The sequence below is a fragment of the Encephalitozoon intestinalis genome, chromosome VIII (genome assembly GCF_000146465.1).
Source record: "Encephalitozoon intestinalis ATCC 50506 chromosome VIII, complete sequence".
In the NCBI taxonomy this organism is placed as follows: Eukaryota; Fungi; Microsporidia; family Unikaryonidae; genus Encephalitozoon; species Encephalitozoon intestinalis.
This window is the reverse complement of record NC_014422.1, coordinates 160,071-178,152: the sequence shown is the minus strand read 5'-3', so window position 1 is coordinate 178,152 and position 18,082 is coordinate 160,071. Positions and strand designations below refer to the sequence as shown.

General features: G+C 40.8%; 21 protein-coding genes across 21 annotated transcripts; 12 read left to right on the top strand and 9 right to left on the bottom strand.

The window, feature by feature from the left end:
• Nucleotides 1-35: 35 nt before the first annotated feature.
• Nucleotides 36-779, top strand: Eint_081790 (putative PP-loop ATPase; the record flags this gene model as incomplete). The annotated part of the gene is made up of 1 exon (XM_003073425.1): nt 36-779. The coding sequence occupies one exon, from the start codon at nt 36-38 to the stop codon at nt 777-779; it is 744 nt and encodes a 247-aa protein (XP_003073471.1).
• A 65-nt stretch (nt 780-844) lies between these two features.
• Eint_081780 (uncharacterized protein) lies at nt 845-1,444 on the top strand (the record flags this gene model as incomplete). The annotated part of the gene is made up of 1 exon (XM_003073424.1): nt 845-1,444. The coding sequence occupies one exon, from the start codon at nt 845-847 to the stop codon at nt 1,442-1,444; it is 600 nt and encodes a 199-aa protein (XP_003073470.1).
• A 29-nt stretch (nt 1,445-1,473) lies between these two features.
• On the top strand, nt 1,474-2,247 carry Eint_081770 (uncharacterized protein; the record flags this gene model as incomplete). Its single annotated transcript, XM_003073423.2, has 1 exon — nt 1,474-2,247. The coding sequence occupies one exon, from the start codon at nt 1,474-1,476 to the stop codon at nt 2,245-2,247; it is 774 nt and encodes a 257-aa protein (XP_003073469.2).
• A 189-nt stretch (nt 2,248-2,436) lies between these two features.
• Nucleotides 2,437-3,093, top strand: Eint_081760 (uncharacterized protein; the record flags this gene model as incomplete). The annotated part of the gene is made up of 1 exon (XM_003073422.1): nt 2,437-3,093. The coding sequence occupies one exon, from the start codon at nt 2,437-2,439 to the stop codon at nt 3,091-3,093; it is 657 nt and encodes a 218-aa protein (XP_003073468.1).
• A 103-nt stretch (nt 3,094-3,196) lies between these two features.
• Nucleotides 3,197-4,126, top strand: Eint_081750 (cyclin-dependent protein kinase; the record flags this gene model as incomplete). The annotated part of the gene is made up of 1 exon (XM_003073421.1): nt 3,197-4,126. The coding sequence occupies one exon, from the start codon at nt 3,197-3,199 to the stop codon at nt 4,124-4,126; it is 930 nt and encodes a 309-aa protein (XP_003073467.1).
• A 77-nt stretch (nt 4,127-4,203) lies between these two features.
• Nucleotides 4,204-4,745, bottom strand: Eint_081740 (ribosomal protein L6e domain-containing protein; the record flags this gene model as incomplete). The annotated part of the gene is made up of 2 exons (XM_003073420.2): nt 4,204-4,716; nt 4,743-4,745. 2 exons carry the CDS (start codon nt 4,743-4,745, stop codon nt 4,204-4,206), a joined length of 516 nt encoding a protein of 171 aa, XP_003073466.2.
• Nucleotides 4,746-4,821: 76 nt separating this feature from the next.
• On the bottom strand, nt 4,822-5,838 carry Eint_081730 (RNA polymerase III transcription factor IIIC subunit; the record flags this gene model as incomplete). The annotated part of the gene is made up of 1 exon (XM_003073419.1): nt 4,822-5,838. The coding sequence occupies one exon, from the start codon at nt 5,836-5,838 to the stop codon at nt 4,822-4,824; it is 1,017 nt and encodes a 338-aa protein (XP_003073465.1).
• Nucleotides 5,839-5,951: 113 nt separating this feature from the next.
• Eint_081720 (uncharacterized protein) lies at nt 5,952-7,382 on the bottom strand (the record flags this gene model as incomplete). Its single annotated transcript, XM_003073418.1, has 1 exon — nt 5,952-7,382. The coding sequence occupies one exon, from the start codon at nt 7,380-7,382 to the stop codon at nt 5,952-5,954; it is 1,431 nt and encodes a 476-aa protein (XP_003073464.1).
• Nucleotides 7,383-7,564: 182 nt separating this feature from the next.
• Eint_081710 (uncharacterized protein) lies at nt 7,565-8,029 on the bottom strand (the record flags this gene model as incomplete). The annotated part of the gene is made up of 1 exon (XM_003073417.1): nt 7,565-8,029. One exon carries the CDS (start codon nt 8,027-8,029, stop codon nt 7,565-7,567), a length of 465 nt encoding a protein of 154 aa, XP_003073463.1.
• Nucleotides 8,030-8,094: 65 nt separating this feature from the next.
• Eint_081700 (uncharacterized protein) lies at nt 8,095-8,619 on the bottom strand (the record flags this gene model as incomplete). The annotated part of the gene is made up of 1 exon (XM_003073416.1): nt 8,095-8,619. One exon carries the CDS (start codon nt 8,617-8,619, stop codon nt 8,095-8,097), a length of 525 nt encoding a protein of 174 aa, XP_003073462.1.
• A 23-nt stretch (nt 8,620-8,642) lies between these two features.
• On the bottom strand, nt 8,643-9,164 carry Eint_081690 (RAS-related protein Rab5; the record flags this gene model as incomplete). Its single annotated transcript, XM_003073415.1, has 1 exon — nt 8,643-9,164. The coding sequence occupies one exon, from the start codon at nt 9,162-9,164 to the stop codon at nt 8,643-8,645; it is 522 nt and encodes a 173-aa protein (XP_003073461.1).
• Nucleotides 9,165-9,384: 220 nt separating this feature from the next.
• On the top strand, nt 9,385-9,987 carry Eint_081680 (uncharacterized protein; the record flags this gene model as incomplete). The annotated part of the gene is made up of 1 exon (XM_003073414.1): nt 9,385-9,987. The coding sequence occupies one exon, from the start codon at nt 9,385-9,387 to the stop codon at nt 9,985-9,987; it is 603 nt and encodes a 200-aa protein (XP_003073460.1).
• A 117-nt stretch (nt 9,988-10,104) lies between these two features.
• Eint_081670 (uncharacterized protein) lies at nt 10,105-10,809 on the top strand (the record flags this gene model as incomplete). Its single annotated transcript, XM_003073413.1, has 1 exon — nt 10,105-10,809. The coding sequence occupies one exon, from the start codon at nt 10,105-10,107 to the stop codon at nt 10,807-10,809; it is 705 nt and encodes a 234-aa protein (XP_003073459.1).
• Nucleotides 10,810-10,929: 120 nt separating this feature from the next.
• Eint_081660 (putative ARF GTPase activating protein) lies at nt 10,930-11,655 on the top strand (the record flags this gene model as incomplete). Its single annotated transcript, XM_003073412.1, has 1 exon — nt 10,930-11,655. One exon carries the CDS (start codon nt 10,930-10,932, stop codon nt 11,653-11,655), a length of 726 nt encoding a protein of 241 aa, XP_003073458.1.
• Nucleotides 11,656-11,741: 86 nt separating this feature from the next.
• On the bottom strand, nt 11,742-12,344 carry Eint_081650 (uncharacterized protein; the record flags this gene model as incomplete). Its single annotated transcript, XM_003073411.1, has 1 exon — nt 11,742-12,344. The coding sequence occupies one exon, from the start codon at nt 12,342-12,344 to the stop codon at nt 11,742-11,744; it is 603 nt and encodes a 200-aa protein (XP_003073457.1).
• Nucleotides 12,345-12,542: 198 nt separating this feature from the next.
• On the bottom strand, nt 12,543-12,935 carry Eint_081640 (uncharacterized protein; the record flags this gene model as incomplete). The annotated part of the gene is made up of 1 exon (XM_003073410.1): nt 12,543-12,935. The coding sequence occupies one exon, from the start codon at nt 12,933-12,935 to the stop codon at nt 12,543-12,545; it is 393 nt and encodes a 130-aa protein (XP_003073456.1).
• A 50-nt stretch (nt 12,936-12,985) lies between these two features.
• Nucleotides 12,986-13,336, bottom strand: Eint_081630 (transcription elongation factor Spt4; the record flags this gene model as incomplete). Its single annotated transcript, XM_003073409.1, has 1 exon — nt 12,986-13,336. The coding sequence occupies one exon, from the start codon at nt 13,334-13,336 to the stop codon at nt 12,986-12,988; it is 351 nt and encodes a 116-aa protein (XP_003073455.1).
• Nucleotides 13,337-13,439: 103 nt separating this feature from the next.
• Nucleotides 13,440-14,396, top strand: Eint_081620 (uncharacterized protein; the record flags this gene model as incomplete). Its single annotated transcript, XM_003073408.1, has 1 exon — nt 13,440-14,396. One exon carries the CDS (start codon nt 13,440-13,442, stop codon nt 14,394-14,396), a length of 957 nt encoding a protein of 318 aa, XP_003073454.1.
• A 198-nt stretch (nt 14,397-14,594) lies between these two features.
• On the top strand, nt 14,595-15,710 carry Eint_081610 (putative bromodomain-containing transcription factor; the record flags this gene model as incomplete). Its single annotated transcript, XM_003073407.1, has 1 exon — nt 14,595-15,710. One exon carries the CDS (start codon nt 14,595-14,597, stop codon nt 15,708-15,710), a length of 1,116 nt encoding a protein of 371 aa, XP_003073453.1.
• Nucleotides 15,711-15,865: 155 nt separating this feature from the next.
• Eint_081600 (uncharacterized protein) lies at nt 15,866-16,792 on the top strand (the record flags this gene model as incomplete). Its single annotated transcript, XM_003073406.1, has 1 exon — nt 15,866-16,792. One exon carries the CDS (start codon nt 15,866-15,868, stop codon nt 16,790-16,792), a length of 927 nt encoding a protein of 308 aa, XP_003073452.1.
• Nucleotides 16,793-16,919: 127 nt separating this feature from the next.
• On the top strand, nt 16,920-18,011 carry Eint_081590 (Ser/Thr protein kinase; the record flags this gene model as incomplete). Its single annotated transcript, XM_003073405.1, has 1 exon — nt 16,920-18,011. The coding sequence occupies one exon, from the start codon at nt 16,920-16,922 to the stop codon at nt 18,009-18,011; it is 1,092 nt and encodes a 363-aa protein (XP_003073451.1).
• Between the last annotated feature and the right edge of the window lie 71 nt (nt 18,012-18,082).

The following is an 18,082-nucleotide window of genomic DNA, read 5'->3' as shown; positions in this document are numbered from 1 at the left end:
TTCTCTTTACTTGGGAAATTTTTAATCCTCGAAAGATGAAATACCTTGCACTGGCCAGTGGGGGGAAGGACAGTCTATATGCTATGCATGTTCTTCAGCGCGAAGGGCATCAGGTTGTAGGCCTGCTTCACATGAGATGCGGAGATGGATATCAAGATTCTTTTATGTACCAAACTGTTGGATCCGAGGTGGCCGATCTGCTTGGAGAATGTCTCGGGATTCCTATTTTTATTTACGAGACGAAATGCAAGAGTATAAATCAGAATCTTCAATATAAAAAGGAAGAAGGTGATGAAGTTGAAGATCTTTATGAAGCCATTGCCTCGGCAAAAGAAAAGATATACTTCGAAGGCGTATCTTCTGGGGCTATTTTGTCCAAATACCAAAAGAACAGAGTTGAGGATGTGTGTAAAAGGTTGTCTCTTAGGTGTCTGTCTCCTCTCTGGGAAATGGATCAGAAGAAGCTACTTGGGGAGATGATATCTAATGGGATGGAGGGAAGAATAGTGAAGGTTGCATCGTCTCTCTTAGGAAGAGAATGTATAAACATGGGACTTGATGAAATTTATGACCGTCTGGAGGCGGTCCAGGGTCTGGAAGTGAACTTCTGTGGAGAAGGAGGAGAATACGAAAGCATAATACTTGACTGTCCTATGTTTAAGAAGAGAATTTCCATAGATAAATATGAGGTTACTCCTCATCCGGAGGAGATAGGAAGAGAAGGGATTGTGTTTTACATGAGGATTTTGAAGACAAGTCTGGTAGAAAAAGATATTTAGATAGGAATTAAACCTTCTTACTGTGTTAAGCCGTGGAGTATATTGAGCAGTAATTGTTCGCCCTGATGGAGGAGGATGCTGTTAAAAAGATCAAAGAAGGGGACTTTGAAGGAGCTCGAAAGATTATTTTGGAAATGGAAGATGGGATTCGTATTGAACCATCTCTATATGGCAGGAGAGTCTTGTTGGAGAAGGTGGCAAGGTTAAAGAAGATTTATAATGATCACAATCGAGCGGAAATTGGTACCATTCCGTTCAGGAGCTTAACTTCATTTGAAAGGCGAGAAAACAAGGTAGATGGTATCAAAGACAAGAGATATATCAAAGGTTCCAGAGACGAACTTGTAACCATTGAAGACTGTGTGGAGGTTGTCATTGAAGACTGCACCAACGCGGTGTTTGAGCACTTTTGCTGTGAAAAGTCGGTAGTTCTTAACAATGTTAAGGATTGTAAAGTGTCTTGCAGTGCACATCAGATAAGAATGAATGGATGCAGGAATGTTGAGCTTGAGGCCTACACACTTACAGGAGTGTTTCTTCAGAACTCTACGGGAATAGTGGTAAGAAGATATGGAGGTAGAAAAGACAATAGATTTAAGAATGTTAATGACTTTTCAAGTCCTTTTGAAAGTATAAATTATACAGTCTTGCCCGATGGTCTTTAATGAAATTACCGGAAAAACATCCTAGGGCTATGAACGGTGGTGAGCTTTCTCCAGACGAAGGTGGAGTGCGAAACGATTATTTGGATCTTCTCCAGAAAATAAGACTTCAGAGAGAAGACCTTCTCGAGGACAAGTCTAGATTGGAGGAGTTAATAAACACATCCAACATGCTGTTTAGGAAGATCAAAACATCTTCTGAGCTTAAGCTCGATGCAAAGATGAATGCTCTGTGGACAAAGCTGGCATGGACGAGGATGGAAAAAGACATCGATTTGGAGGACATTACATCGAGTACATTTGTCGAGTTGTTTAGAAAGAGCCTTCTCGACGACTTCTACAGATATGCCATGAAATGTAATGCAGGAATGAAGTTTCTAAATTGTTTTTCTCTAGTTTTTTCTGAAGAAGCCCCGAGTAGAAAAAGATCCCAGGTTCAAAGATCAAGACAACACCTTCCTGCTGCAGAAATTCCAGTACTAATTACTCGGGAAAAGGATTCTACAGAAGAGTCAGGGATTCTCATGCAAATCAGGAGATTGGTTTCGGAAAGGGACAGAATAGAATACTTCAGGCTTGTAATTAATCCAGAGTCATTCTCAAAGACTATTGAGAACATATTCTATCTGTCACTTTCCCTAAGGTCTGGATTTGTATCCATGGAATATGACGATGGGATTCTATATGCCATTTCTAAAACTTCGGAAGAAGGGGAAATAGGGCATCTTGCTGTAGAAATGACATATGACGAGTACCTTGAAATAATCGAAAATACCGGGATATCCAAGCCGTTGATAAAAAGTTAATATACAAAGATTCACTCTTTGGCCTGCTAAGATCGATAATTTCTTCTTAGTGAGAAATAGGGAATGTTACAACAAATCTTTCTAGAAGATAGACACTTAAAACAGGTTACAAGATGATCAAAAACGGATTTTGAGGTTGTGAAACATGTTTTAGAATCAAATATAAATACTAAGGAACGGAAAATAAACATGAAGAAGCTAATACTTGTCTCAGGACTTCTCATGGCAAAGGCCCTTAAAAGGATACATGGAATTGGGCATCATGGCTCAAACCTAACAAATTTGAGAAGACACCGTCTAAGACAATCAAGTCTATCTTCTTCTAATGTCAAAGATGGGAACGGTGATGACAAGGACGGGAAGAAAGATGGCAAGGACGAGAAGGATGGAAATAAAGATGACAAGAATGGAAAGAAGGACGAGAAGGATGGAAAGAAAGATGGCAAGGACGAGAAGGATGGAAAGAAAGGTGACAAGGATGGAAAGAAAGATGGGAAGGGTGGCAAGGATGGAAACTCTTCTTCTCTTACTCATCGCTCTAAACTCTGGAGTGGAAACAATAGTAGCTCAATGGAAGAACCAAAAGAAGATGATGGCAAAAAGGGAAAGGATGGAAAGGACGGAAAGGACTCTAAAGATAAAAATTCTGGTGCCAGCGAAAAGCCAAAAGACCAAGACAAAGGCGATGGAAAGGGAAACAAGGGAGGGGATGAAGGAGGAAATCCTGAAGAAAAGAAAGGGGGGAAGCCTTCAGATAAGAAGGAAAAGAAAAAATCCAATCTCATTGATTCCGAGTTGGTCGATAGCGAAGGAAGCGAAGATAATATATCATCTGCTAGGGATTGATAACAATAAACTCAAATGATTTTTTATCTCCCGAACTTTTGAATTTGCCCGAAAGGACTTCGGCCCAAATCCAAACAAGAGACATACTCACGGATTGACCCTGATGGAGAAGTATGAAAATATTAAGCAAGTGGGGGAAGGAGCGTTTGGGCAGGTGTATAAATCCAGAAGGATAGCCGATGGAACCGTGTTTGCAATTAAGAAGATGCCTGTAGATAGAGAAACAGGCTTCCCGTTCACGGCCATACGGGAAATAAAGCTCTGCAAGAGTGTAATTAATAAGCACATAATAAGGCTCAACGAAATTGTATTCGAGGAAGGCTTTATATTTGTTGTTCTCGAGTACATGCCATATGATCTAACAGGGCTTCTTGCGTCGGGGACCAAGCTCAGTAACGAACACACAAGATCTATCATATCGCAGCTCATAGAGGCTGTAAGTTCGATGCATGAGTTAGGATTGGTACACAGGGACATAAAGCCTAGCAATATCCTAATAGACCATCATGGAATGCTAAAGCTTACAGATTTTGGATTAACCAGAGAGATTTCGGGGATGATGACAAACAGAGTGTGCACACTCTGGTACAGAGCACCGGAGTTGTTACTCGGGGAGACATCCTATAACTTCAAGATAGATGCATGGTCTGTTGGATGTATAATGCTGGAAATGAGACTTGGGAGACCGCCATACAGAGGAAATGACGAAGTGTCACAAATAAAGCTGATATTCGAGGAGTTGGGGGCCCCTCAGGACAGATACAAGTGGTCTGATTTGCTTGATGTGGAAATTTACTCCAAAACCAAAGACGCTCAAGTTATAATTGGAGAGAAGTATGGGAATCTGTTTGACGAGGAAGAGCTAAAGGTTCTTTCGGGGTTTCTCTGCCTAACAAGTAGGAAGAGATTGTCTGTGGCAAATTCCAGGCACTTCCCCATCATCTCCAGCTATAAAAACACCTATATCCCACTAAACCTTGAAGAGTCCCATGAACTCTATACAAAAGAGAGAAAAGAAATGAAAAGACCCTAAGGACAAAGGGGGTTCTCTTTTGGAAGTATCTGGCCACAGAAACATGGTAAGTACAAATAAAAACCAATGGATAGCCTTTAATACTTCAGGGAGTAGAAATTTCTTGTAGTGTCGATCTCAAATGGCTCAGAAAGATAGGTCCTCATGTATTTGATCTCCTTGACGGCTTTTGCAATCTCTTCATCAATCTTCTTCTCTGCATCTGTCATCTCAACATCCATAGGCACATCATAAACGTCTCTCTCTGATAAGATAATGTTCTTTTCGTCGACATTCACATCCACACCAATACTCAAAATAGTCGATGTTGCCAGAAGATATCTCTCGTCAATCTTGAAAAATGGTACTCCGCTAACTGACTTTGGTCCAGCACAGAGAGCGAGATTGTCTTCCAGCGCCTTCAAATAGACTACTCTTCGAGATGCAAAAACCCCTTCCAGAACAACGACAACCATTCCCTTGCTCAAGTCGCTTCTCCTAGCCCTTGGCTTGCGGGCTGTTTTTGCTTTGTACTTCTCAACAAATTGTGGAATATCGTCCGGCATGTACAATCCTGCTTCATCCGGTATGACTCTAACTTCTTTAATAGACTGAAATTACTTCAAGGTCCACTTACCATTTTGAGGGATAAATTTTTTCCTCTTTTGTCTAGTTTCCCAGTTCGTTGGGAAGGGCTGGAAGCTATTTTCTTCATCTCAGTCAAATACCTCGAACTCCAGTTCGTCTTCATCCTCCTCGTTAGGATGGAAATCTAACTCATATCGAAACCTAAGGAGATTTAAAAGAGCCTTGGTGTGAAATCCCATTCTGAAGCTCGGCTTGCCAACCAGATACCATGACTTGTTTCTCTCAACCTCGTGAACAACATTTTCTGCCTCAAAGACTTGAAAAGTTCTACCCGATTTCCGGCTGTCATATATCTGGTATCTAAAGTTGCTCTGGTCCTCTTTAGGGTCGAAGCCGAATTTTGCCCAGCATCCTCTCCAGGGTCCCGAATCAATAAAGTATGCATGCAGAGGCAGAAACTTCTTTATTTTCCAGTCGCTGAATCCCATTTCTGCAACTCTTTCATCTGCCCTGAACATCTTTATGATGTTAGATATCCTTAGAATTGGATGCAGGGAAAATAAACGGTTGAATAAATCTTCCTGTAACCTCATCGCATCTACTCCGTGGAGTTTCTTCAGTCTTTCAAGCAAACCAGGGGCTGGACACAAAGGAACTTCGTCTTCGTATCCCACATGAACTGTATCTCCGGTTTTGTCTTTTCCTCCCTTGAAGTCCTTGAAATTATAATTTTCAAAGCTTTCAACTGTGGATATAATCGGAACCGGGTACATGGGGATTTCATTGTCCCCATATGACTTATCAAACATCTCGGCAATCTCCATGCACTGGCTCATGTCCCCATAAACCATTTTTGAGTAAATTTCAGAATAAAATTCCTTCGTTTGCTTGGGAACAGGAAGATAGAAGTCTGCTGGTGTTGTGAAGGAATATATGTTCTCTGTGTATCCAATTATATTACACTTATCCCCAGATATTTCCAAGTGGAAATATCCTTTAGGGCTTTTATCCTTCGTTGCAACCACCTTCTTGGCATCAGGCCTATCGCAGATCCTCATCTCATACCCCGCTTCTGTTTTTACAAGAGGGAGTACGCACCTCTCGGCCTTGAACGGGCACTCAACCATGTCAAAGTCTTTTATCATGGGCTGTTTACAATATTTCATCACTTGAAGTTTATTTCTAATATTCTTCCATCAAGAGATATTTGGAAGGACCCTCCTTTCTGTTCTTCATTACTACAACACCAAACATTATTTCAGCCGATATTACATTTTATCTTACCTTGCCGGAATGCAAACGCAACTAACCATCCCAGAAAACCATCTAGGTCCTTCATCCTATAGAAGTAGGTCTCTCCATTAGCCTTCAATGCAAAGTCAAGAGTGGTCATCTTGATTTCTGTCTTTACAAGATTCTTCTTAAGGGAAATCAGAAAGTGGCTCTTGGCCGGTGTAATTCTCATTATCTTTGTGTCCTCCGAAATATCAATCAGGTCTTCATCAGTCCCGCATCCCCATTTTACACATCCTATGCAAACAGGGTGCTTTACAAGATACACCCCCGCATTAAGAAGGTCTATAGTGTACTTTCTCTTAAAGAAAAAATCCTCGTCTTCGGGATTCTTGAAATCCCACTCCTTCTCGTAGGGGAAGTCCTCGGATGTTGTTTTGGTCCCTTTTCCGTTATAGCATGTAAAGAAGTTCTTTTTCAACGTGAACCAATTGTATTGGTACTTTCCATTCTTTCCTTTCTTGTAGATTTTCCCCATCAGATTCTTGTACTTAAGGTCGTTTAGTTTCATAACCTTTTCTATTCTTAGGTACCTCTCTTCCTGGTCCACAACAAACTTACGCAGCTGCATATCTGCATTGCACAGTAGATCTTTTCCTGTTGCTCTTCTCTCAGCCTCCTTTATGACCTTAAATGCCTTTTCTTTTGCTGCAATATCTGAGCTTGATTCGCTTCCTGATTCCCATCCAGAAGAGACATAGTCATTGAATACTATGGTTTCCTTTCCTCCTTCTCTTTCTCTCTCACCCTTTATTATGTTTCTTTTTTCTCTAATATCCTTTCCATTCTCCTTCCTTATATGAATTCTAGATTCAACATACACTTTATTTATCTTGATGTCGTTAAGCAAGTTTTCCTTTATGGCCAATCCTGGAATCGAGCGGAATGCCTCGATAATTTTCTTTTGGGATTCTGCATTTCTTACCAGCTCCTCCTTGTGTATAGATAATCTTTCAAATTCTAAAGCCTTTTCAAGTGATATAGGGTCTGTGAGATTTCGAAGTTCTGAGAGATCAACAGTGGAACCTTGGAGTATTCCTTGGGAAGGGCCGTCTAAACCCTCATTCTCTTTCCCTAATTCCTGTGCAACTGACTTTCCTTCTTCTCTTCCATAAGAATCTTCCGGCACATCCATGCCATAACTATTTAGGAAATTGCATATCATTTGAGACTCCAGATACTCTGATTCCTCCTCCTTCTCTTGGAAAGGATTACATTTTCCCGGATCCTCCGAACCCCAGGGACTCTGGGCCATTTTCTTAGAGGAGTCCATCCCTGCATATTCGTCAATAATACGTTCCTCAATAAAGTTCGTATCATAATGTTCCAGTATCGACAGAAGCATCTCTGTGGATTGGCTTTCCAAACCCTGATTGTAAGAACCCTTGTCTTTCATCGGATTTCTGTGGAACCCACTATGTTTTATATCGAAGCTAAAGCCCCTTTTCTCCTTTTATGTAGTCCTCTCTTGACATCTCAAATAATAAGTTTATTCCTCTAAGTAAAATAATATGGTTTGTTGCACAGAAATGTCAATCAATTCTAGATTCGTTTTCCAAAAACCTTGTCTTACTCACCTTAGAAAGTAACTCCGGAGCAGAAGCGGCAGCGTGCATTATGATTATTCAGGATGTTGGACAACGAATCAAGTGTCTGGGATGTTTGTTCATTCTCCCTTGTACATCCATGGCTGTCTATTTTGCCATCTCCCTCAATAAAATCCTCGCTCGACGAGCTATATTCATCCACATCTTGGCTATTGGCTTTACTGTCAGGAGCGGAAATGCATTCTTTTAAAGACTCCTCCAGTCCAAAGGAAGGACCAAGTAACATCTTCAAATATAACACAATTAATCCAATACCGATAAGTTTATAGACTGTATTTTTCTGTATCAACACTAGGCATATTAGGGTAATCAGTCCATACATGCATGGATAAACGATCCCTAGCATTGCTAATCCCAGTTTGGCTGCAAACATCATATTCGAAGACGAAAATACAGATAAAAATATAAACGGCTTCAAGCCAAATCTCGTTTTCATTTGAGTGGGATTACCATCAAGATATTTGTCCTAGGAAAAATTAATAAATTAAATCTTTAAGTAGTTTAACTATCAGACTCATCTCCCATTAGATGTTTGTATATACTTGATGCAATCATAGGATGCCTACAAACAATTTTGTAAATCATCATGGTCTTCTCCATCAGCATGTAGATCGAATCTTCTCCTTTACTATAGGCTAACTTCATCTGGCTCTTCTCGAGGTCTTTGAAAATAATATTTCCTCCTTCTCTCATATTAATGTAATTCAGGCCACTTCTTGAAAATCCTCGAAGGACAAGATTTCCAAAGAAGTTGTATTTTCCATCGTCATAGTATTTGCATTTGATGGTCTCTCTAACTACATACCTGTTTTCAGAGCGTTCCTCCTCTTCAGAACTGTCTTCAAAGAAATCAGGGTTTTTCACATACGTTAGAGCATTGGGGTCTTTTCTCAACGCCGTTATGGCCTCAAAAACCTTCCTATTGTGATTTCCTATGTCCTCTCTCCTCGACATGGAAAACGACATTCCAGGCCCCTTCCTAAACTTCAACGGCTTGCTAAATGGAAACTCGGCCATCTTTTCCATCCTCTTGAATGTTTCCAGAGAATTCATGAACTCGTCGTTGTCCCTGCGTTTGGGCACTCCACTCCAAAATACCTTGTCAGGAACTTGTATATTTCCCCTTGAGAGCATTTGTGCTGACTGTTGTTTCTATCCCCGGGCACCCTTTCCTCTTCAAAAGGCCCGAAGTCGTACAGTGAAAAACTAAACATACCAACGCCTTCGCCTTTTGGATCTCCAGTTGAATCATCAGATCTTTTGATAAAGGCTAAAAACTTCTTGTATTGGGAAAACAGCGGCGATAAGCTTGCTTCATGATCCTTCAATGCCATGCACGAAATAAGAAACGATCTGTTGAGAGCCGTGTATCTATCGTCGGCATCTTCGTCCTTTAGGATATCTACGTTCCCTATCAGTCTCTCCACATCGTCAGAGCACATGCTCTCAAAATCTATTTTTGTTCTTTTTCTGTAGAATGTTTCTTTCCTTGGCCTTCGGCTTTCGACCTTACCACCTACTTCAGAGACTTCTTCAAACACTTCACTCTTTTCGTCTCTGGCTTTAGTCATGCCGGGGTATCGTTAAATGTTTGGGAATGCAAAGAAGAATATAGCCATACTTAAACTACAGTACCCTGTTTGATCCAAAGGCCTTTTCAAAACATCACCTAACTGAAGTATTATGTGTGGTAAAATTTAAGATTTAATTCGGAAGTTATGTATCAAGAGATGAAACTGTTTCTGTATTAGAATTATAATATAAGGGAAAGCTCTACTAGCTTTATATTTAATGAAAGTAATTTCTTTTGGATGCATAATCAGTACAGCCTTTGCCTTTATGATTACCTCGGAGAATGACGAAAAAAAATTCGTTTCCAACAGTAGTGGAAAAGCTGTCATGACCACTACAGGAAAGCCAGCGGAATTCACCTCTACTGAAGTATCTCCTGGAGTTGATATTATTACAGATAAAAGCACTGGTAAGGTTTTGGATATGCAAGGAGGAGGTTCAAATGTAATATTCTGGGGTAAACATGGAGGAGCAAATCAAAGGTTTTCCATTGTTAAAAATAATGAAGGAGGCTATTACATCAAAAGTGAAAATAAGTGTCTAGAGTACGACGCTTCAGGAAAAATGTACCGAACCACCTGTTCCAACAAATCTGAGCAGAGGTTTAGTATTATCTACACACCAGGAGAACCCCAATACAAACCACCCGTCGAAGTTCCTGTTGAGGTTCCTGTTCCGGTTGAAAATCCAGCACCCCCTCAGCCCCAAATACTTATATTTAACACTGGGAAACCGTCTAGCTCCAAATCACATGATAATCATCATCGCTCCCAATCTTCTGAAGATTCTTCTTTGTTGTATGATAGTGGCCTTATTGGATAAATAAAATTTCAAGTGTTTTACAAAATCTTTTATTCTCAATTTGATTTATTAGAAGCGTTACAGCATGCGAGATCTGTTTTGGATTAGGTTTATAAGGAAAAATGCTATTCCGATTCCATGAAAAGTATATTTGTAGTATTTCAGCTTGTAAAGGTTATTTCTGGATTTACAATCTTTACAAAGGATGGACAGAGGAAACATTTAGTAAAGGGGGGAATATGGCGTAGTCCAGATTACAACCTAGACTATCAACTAGCAGCCATGTCTGCATCTGGAACACCGGTTGAATTTAAGACCGAAAACTTATCCTCTGGAATCAAGGTCATAAAAGTAAGTGGATCCAACGATGTTCTAGACCTCCATAATCCAAGAAGTGGGCAATCAAAACTTATTTTTCATGGGCGGAATAATGGAAGCACGCAGAAGTTCAGTATTGAAGGAAGTGAAGGCACCGGTTTTACCATTAAGAATGGCACCAAATGCTTGGAGTATGATGCCAGTGGAAATATATATGGAACCACTTGCTCATCAAGCGCCCAACAGACATTTGATATTGTCTATTCACCCGACGATCCCGAGTATAAGCCTCCTTCTCCAGTTGCTGAAGTAAAGGCTTCGAGTGCAGAAGATATTATTGCCGAGCTCAATGCCGGAAATCCAAATCCTCAGGCTCCCCAAATATTCATATTCAACGAAAAGTCCGAGAAAAAGCGAAAGAATAGCCATTCATCCGATTCTGACTCTAATTCCGATTTTTCTCCAAGAAGAAGGCATCACCACCATCACTACTCTCTCCATGAATCGCCATATTTCACCTATTAGAAGTATCCTGAACAGATTATTGTGTAAATTAAATGTCTTCTAGTCTTTTAGGTTCGATCTGTGTGTTCTTGGATTAATAGAGGAGGACATAAGTCAAAAACATTCCTTAAAAGAGCCCTGATGTCTGGGGATGAAGTGCTCGACAAGTCTCTTGTAAACAAGTTCTTTAAGTATGCAAGAATGCAATCCAACAACAAAAGATGTGCGGACTGCAGCAACTCATCCCCTATATGGGTGACTGTGACCTATGGATTCTTCATATGCACAGAATGCGCTGCAAAACATAGGGAGCTTGGAGTTGGGATAACCAAGGTGAAATCTACTATTCTGGATACATGGAGTCTTTCCGAGCTTCGAAGAGTGTATGTGTCTGGAAACTCCAATGCTCCGAAGCTTGGAAAAGACACAGACCTTCGAGCCAAGTACACAAAAGCCAAATGGTATTCCGATGCTGTTAGTGAGCTGTCTGAGAAAAACAAGGAGGATGAGCCAGGGATCTCTTTCATTGAAAATCTGACCAAGAGAAGCGAAAGGGCTTTAGAGCCTCGGAAGGTAGAGGAGAAGAAAATGCCTAAGTTTTCGGACTCCAATGCAAAGTATGTGGAAGAAAAGAACACAATGAGCGAGAAACAGCCAGACCTCCCAAGGGAACCTAGAGATAAGATAAACAAACCTGTAGCCATCAGGAAAAACTCGTTTCCGTCTCTCCAGACCTCCCAAACAGAGGGATTCAACGTCGAGGATAGAGGGTCGGATGTCAGGAAGCTTGGTTTTGGAGCATTGAAGGTGCAGAAGCGTAGCGAGGACAACTTTTCTTCCGAGCAAGGGGATGTTTCCAAAATGTAAGAGATCTTGTTGACAGAGTAAATATTTGAAGATTCATAGAGCACAGATCAATTTATTGTTGACATCTACTTAGCCTTGACTGCTGTTCATGTATCTACACATGAAATCAGACGAAATAAAGAGCCAAATGCCCACTTGAAAAATCCTTTTCTTTGCTTCATCTCTATTTGACCGGAGAGAATTTCCCCAGGCATGGTGCCGAATTCGTCGTACATTTTTTTCAGCTCTATCCATTGAAGACTAACGTCATAGTCCAGGACTTGTAGGATTAGTTTCTCTGTAGCGTTTATTTGGTCGATCCCGTGATGGCATATTTCGATCCATGAGAAGTTGGTGTACGAAAGATCCATGTATATTTTTGACGATATTATTATACATCCGATAAATAGGAGATATTCATTCCCAAGCATTTTCTCCAACTCTCTTCCTCTCCTGTTGGACGCAAATTTATTCACATCCCATGAAGATCTTTTGTTCATTCTTTCGATGTGGTTTGGCAGATCTCTTTTCATCTTGTCAAAAAGACTCTTTGCGGTCAAAATTGTGTATAGGTTTGTATGACTTTTTTTCAAGCTCTTACATATTCTATGTCTGGTATATCCGTCGTGTATGCTTGTTCCAAGAAATTGTCTGAATCTCGACAGTGTTGTATCGTTCATCGGCATGTGTTCTCTGTAATCCATGCTCATGAGCCTTGGACTCAACATCTATTCCTTATCATTTGTTTTAAAGGAGGCAACTCTCCCCATTTGTGTCTCAACCTAGAATCTTAGGTTTCAGAGACGTAACCAACCATCTCTATTCCGGAAATCTGTTACAAAACATAAACTCTAACGATGTTTATTGCCAATTTTTAATCAAACAACACCCCTCTGTATTTGCGATGGCTAGTGTCTGTGTCTTTTCTGTCTTTTCTTCATCTGTTTTCTCTTAAACGACTTCTTTCCAAAATGCTTACCTTTATTTTTCCTTCTGGTTTCTTTTCTGCTTAACATAGGTGCAATGAATTCTTCTCCCTCGATGTCGTCCGAATCCAGCTCTCTATCTCTGGATTTCTTCTTCAATCTCATCTCACTATGCCTCTTGATCATCTTCTCTGCTTTTCGTTGTCTATCCTTTTCTCCCTCCTCGATTTCCTTTCGAGACCTCATCAGCTCTCCATCATACCCTTCTTCAACCATCTTGAATTCTAAAGTACGCAGATGCTTGGTTGCTACCTTCACAAACAACTTCTCTCTCAATATGGCATCGTCAGCATTTTCAAGATCAATTTTTTCCATGAAGGGTACCACAAAAATCTTGTTAACGAAGATTTCCATTTTTAATTTTCTTACAGCTTGAAAGACTCTGTTCTTTCATAGTATATTCTTCCATCCTGCTCGATGTCCTTAACAAAGTCTTCCGAGAGAACTCCTTCAACAACCATTGCATAGAGTCCTTTTTTGAACTCTCCTATTCTTTGCCACTTTCCAACCCAACTGTTGGAAGGCTGTAGAAGTGCTACAACACCTCTGAAGTTGCTTGTGGTGCATTCATTGACATTCGAAAGGTTTCCCTTCATCTCAAGCATTGGGCAGTTTTCACATCCATCTTTTCTAAACCCATTCAAGGTCTTTATCTGAGAGCATCCCAGACATGCACGGAGCTTTCCGCTTAGAGTTCCTTTAAACTTCTCTTCCATATACCCCTATATAAAATGGGATTTATCTTTATTGGTGAAAACTAGCGCTTGCTCCTATCCCATAGTGGACAAATTTATCTTAAAGTTTTCCCACATTACCCTTATGGATATAGAGAAAAAGATTTCCTCGATGATCAAATTAGCAGGGAAAAAATTAGAAGATTTCCGATACATGGCATCTATAGCCCTAAACTTCCTGGAATGCTTCCTATATTCATTCGTAGGAATCATTTGTTTAATACATTCTTATGATCCTATAAAAAGTGAATTGTTCAAGTATGTTTCATGTATCTTGATTGCAATGGGAGTAGTAGATGGGCTTCACAAAATTCCTACAACCTACCTAATAAAGACAAGAAAGAAAGCATCCGAATCAAGAATAATCAGATGGTTAGAGAGGTTTCGTAGAGCTTTGATTGGGAACAAGATAAATGAAGTTATAGATTTCTTTGGAATTTTTCTGATGATTTTTGCAATTTCTGTCATGATATCTTCGATCTGGATAAACATAACTTCACTTCCTAGCGATAATCAGGACTTCGGGGCCATCGCCAAAAGTTTGTTCTGCTCTTCAGGATTATACAGTCTTCTATCTCTCCTGTATTCCCTTTATAATCTCTTTCGGCAGGGATATGAGTATATTGTCGGCTTCCAAAGGCGTGAAACATACTCAAACAGTGCAGGCGTTGTGATCATATTTGAAGATTCAGGAAAGGAACTACATGGAGCAGATAAGGAACCGTTTTCTAAAATGCCTGTAATTACTCTTCCGGAGGTAGTTTTTATGTTAATTTTTATTATTTGGGGATTCATTCGAGGAGGATCCAGCTACATGAAGAAAACCCTTACACCCACTTTTGTTATACTTAGAGTGTCAACCACCATATTGCAATACATGGTGCCATTTTTCCGGTATTCTGGAAACAAAAACCTAACTTTGTTTCCTATTATTTTTATATCTCTCCTATCATTTTCCTCATATATTTCTGGGCCAAACAAGGATGAGATCAAAAAGTTACTAACCTCCACCTCCTCTAGCGCTACTACTACCACTAGCTGATGGTAGGTTCTAAATCATCTGTTATTAGAAGGGCTTCCCTATACCGTCTAATGTGATGAGGAAGGATGCGAAGTAGGCGATTCCAAGATTATAGCTGTAACAAGGTGTAGATCTGGAAGTATAAGGTATGGTTCTTATAGTATAATACACAGGATAAGATATTTTTGTTTTTAAAATTTTTCTTACCCCCTGAAAAGAATGGAGGAAGACGAAGTAAACTCTGGGAATATCTTGATTGAGTACCAGCTCAAGTATTGCTCGCAGATACTGACCAGGCTTAAGCGGAATTCGAATGCACCTCCATTTCTAGAGCCTGTGGATCCTGTGAAGCTGGGGATTCCTGATTATCCGGAAAAGATAAAGCATCCCATGGATTTGTCTACTATTAGAAAGAAATTGGATCACAAGGAATATGAAGGAGTGGAGGGCTTTGATGGAGATATGAAGCTGATGTTCAACAACTGCTATACATATAATCCTCCTGGAACTGTTGTCCACGACATGGGAAAGGCACTTGAGACGGTGTATAACGGGCTGATGGAGGGAATGCCCCAGGAAGTCCCCAAGAAGCGGAAGAAGACAGAGACACCTGTTTCAGGAAGGCCGAAACAACCAAAAAGGAGTGTAAAGCCAGTTGATGGAGGGATGAAGACGGAGGACTATGAGTTCTGTTCGGAGGTGCTTGCAGATCTAATGAGGCCTAAGCACAAGGCATACAACTGGCCATTTCTAGAGCCTGTTGATGCAGAACTTGTTCCTGGATACTATTCTATAATTAAGGAGCCCATGGATATGCAGACTATAAGAATCAAGCTGGAACAAAGAAAATACCAGAGTACAGATGAGTTTGAAAGGGATCTTGAGCTTATTGTGGAGAATTGTAAGAAATTCAATGCGCCTGGGACGGAGGTATATGAATGTGGGCAAGAGTTTGAAAAGGCAGTGAAGGCTCATATGCAGAAATCTCCACCTGGCGACATCAAGGGCAGGATATCTGAGTTGAAACGAAAGATCATGTCCTACACTCGGGAGATTAGGATGCTTGAATCGAAGCTAGCTGAGCAGACTGGAGAGACGTCTGCAAGCAGAGCTTACTCGTTGAGTGAGAGGGTTAGTATTGGAAATGCTATATTGAACATGAGTAAGGACCAAACCGAAAGCGTTGCAAAGATAGTTCTGAAGAATGGAGCCGGGGAGTTTGTGGAGAACGATGAGATCGAAGTGGACATGAGAACGATTCCGGACCATGTTGTAGAGGAAATAGATATGTACATCAAGAGTATTAATGTTGGAGAGGATGTGCGAGATGAGTAGCTTTCTGTAACCTTTGATGGAGGTGATATAAATTAATAAAGTATTTTGTCTCCTCGGTTGATTTTGCAAACGTCATTTAGGGGCCTCCCTTAAGAAGAGAGCTGAGGTGGAGTATTTAGGCAAAAAACAAAGACCCCTTATAACCTAACGCAGAGATGAAGAATGTATGCCGCTTCTTCATTGAGGGAAAGTGTAAGTTTGGGTCGAAGTGTAAGTATGACCACGTTCGGTACACTTCTTTGGTAGATCCGCCTCAATGGATTTATTCCTCTTACAGAGGGCTTGATCTGATGGAGATTTCGCCGGAAGAGGTGCGGTTCGCGCTGATGTGCGGAGACATGAAAGAGGTTCTTGATAATTTCTGGATAGGGAATTATATGACTCTGTGTGCGGAAATGGATTTTCTCGAAAGTGATGCCCGAATTGAGTCGGTGTCCAATAGATATGTGGATCCTAGAGAAAATCCTGATGTCTTTATGTCACCGTTTGATGTAAGCAGGGTGCTGAACACGATAAGGCAGATGAGGGAGCAAGGGGCGGGATCTTTGCAGAAAGATTCTCGGAGAGGCGATGGTAATTGGACAGGAGTATCTTCTGGATCTCCACGGCAGTACTCTACTGGGGACAGGGGATATAGAGACAAAGGGCACGGATGGGGCTCTGGAGAGCCTAACACCAGGGCAGGATGGGCTCAAGGAAGCAAGGCTGGAGATAGAGGGAGCTATGGAGGGCATAAGGGGGGATATGGAGAAAGAGACCCACGAGGATTTGTAAGAGAGCCTCCCTATCCTAAGGGAAAGGACAGTGAGTATAGACAGAAGAATGAATGGGGATATGGAAAGAATATAAACAGAAAATATTCCAAACCAGAAGACGAGTTTGATATCCAAGATAGTCCATCTTCGTTTACAGGAGCTTATGGCAGGACAGTACAAAAGACAGGGGATGGGGCATGGATCCATAGCTCTGAAGCATTGGGTGATAGACAGATTGGAGGTAGAGGCTCGGGAGATGAGGAGTTTATCGAAGAGGATTTTGAGTATGGAAAGGTTCCTTACAGCTATAGAAAGCCTAACAGGTGATGTTATCAGGCCATTAAAGTTATTGTGCGTTTGTTCAAAGTTGTATCGACAGAAAATTTTGCTAATTCCCTGGTGGCGCTAGGATGGTTATTTCGTTACCAAATGAATTAGCCCTGAGTAACCTAGGATGACCTATTTAAAGAAGATATACATGCTGAAGCGTGAAAGAGAAGAGGCAATGTTTAGCTCTCCCAAGACACCTTCGAAAAGGATTCCATATAAAGATATGTTTATACCGTCAATGCCTTTCGTAACAGATGTCCAAGACTCTTCCCTAACTACCGACGATCCAGCCTCGTGTGATGTATTTGGATGCACAGACAAGGACACAGGTTCTGACACAGGCAAAGAAAGCACGTGCAACTTTATTTGTAAAACCGGAGAGGGGGCATTTTACGAAGTGTTTGTAAATCAGAGGGATGGGCGAGGAGAAGCAAATCATCATTTGGAGGAGCCGGTGATGCTTTACAAAAGTAGAAAACTCTGTGTGTACGATACCGACTACACGATTGTAAAGAAAAGCAAGAAAAGGATTTCCGGAGAGCTTGATAGAAAAAACAGAATGAGGGAGATAGAGATGCTGAAGGGAATCGAGTCGGAATACGTGGTCAAGTACTATGACTTCTGGGAGAGCAGGGGATATCTATTTATAGAGTTAGAGTATTGTAATATTGGGACTCTAAGGGATTATATTCATGAGGTATATTTTCTCAGAAAGTCCAAGTTTTCTCCCGGGATAACAAAGAAGATGATGTACGAGCTAGCAAGCGGATTGGAAGTGATTCATTCATGTGGAATAGTGCATCTCGACCTAAAGCCAGAGAATATCCTGATGAAGAGTGTTATTTCGAGGGAGAAGTGCCCGGAAAGATGCCAATGTATGTTTCCCACGGATCCTGGGTCGTTTGTATTCAAGATCTCCGACTTCAACATAAGCAGATACGAAGGAGAAGACATAGATGACGATGGAGACAAGCGGTATATGGCACCGGAGGTGCTGCAGGATGTATGTACAAAAGCTAGTGATATATATAGTCTTGGATTGATATACTTGGAAGTTATTGCCGAGATCATTCTTCCGAAGAGCGGAGACAACTGGATGAGGCTTCGAAGAAACGACTTTCGAGGAGTCAAACTTGACCGAGTATGCAAGCTGATGCTTGACATGAACTACAAAAAGAGGCTCAATGCTAAGGAAGTCATAGATATGTTTACTTAGATCTTGGTTTGGAAGATTCCTCTCTTGATAAAGCTTTTCAGTGTTTAGTTTTTCTAAAGTTTTGTGTCTGG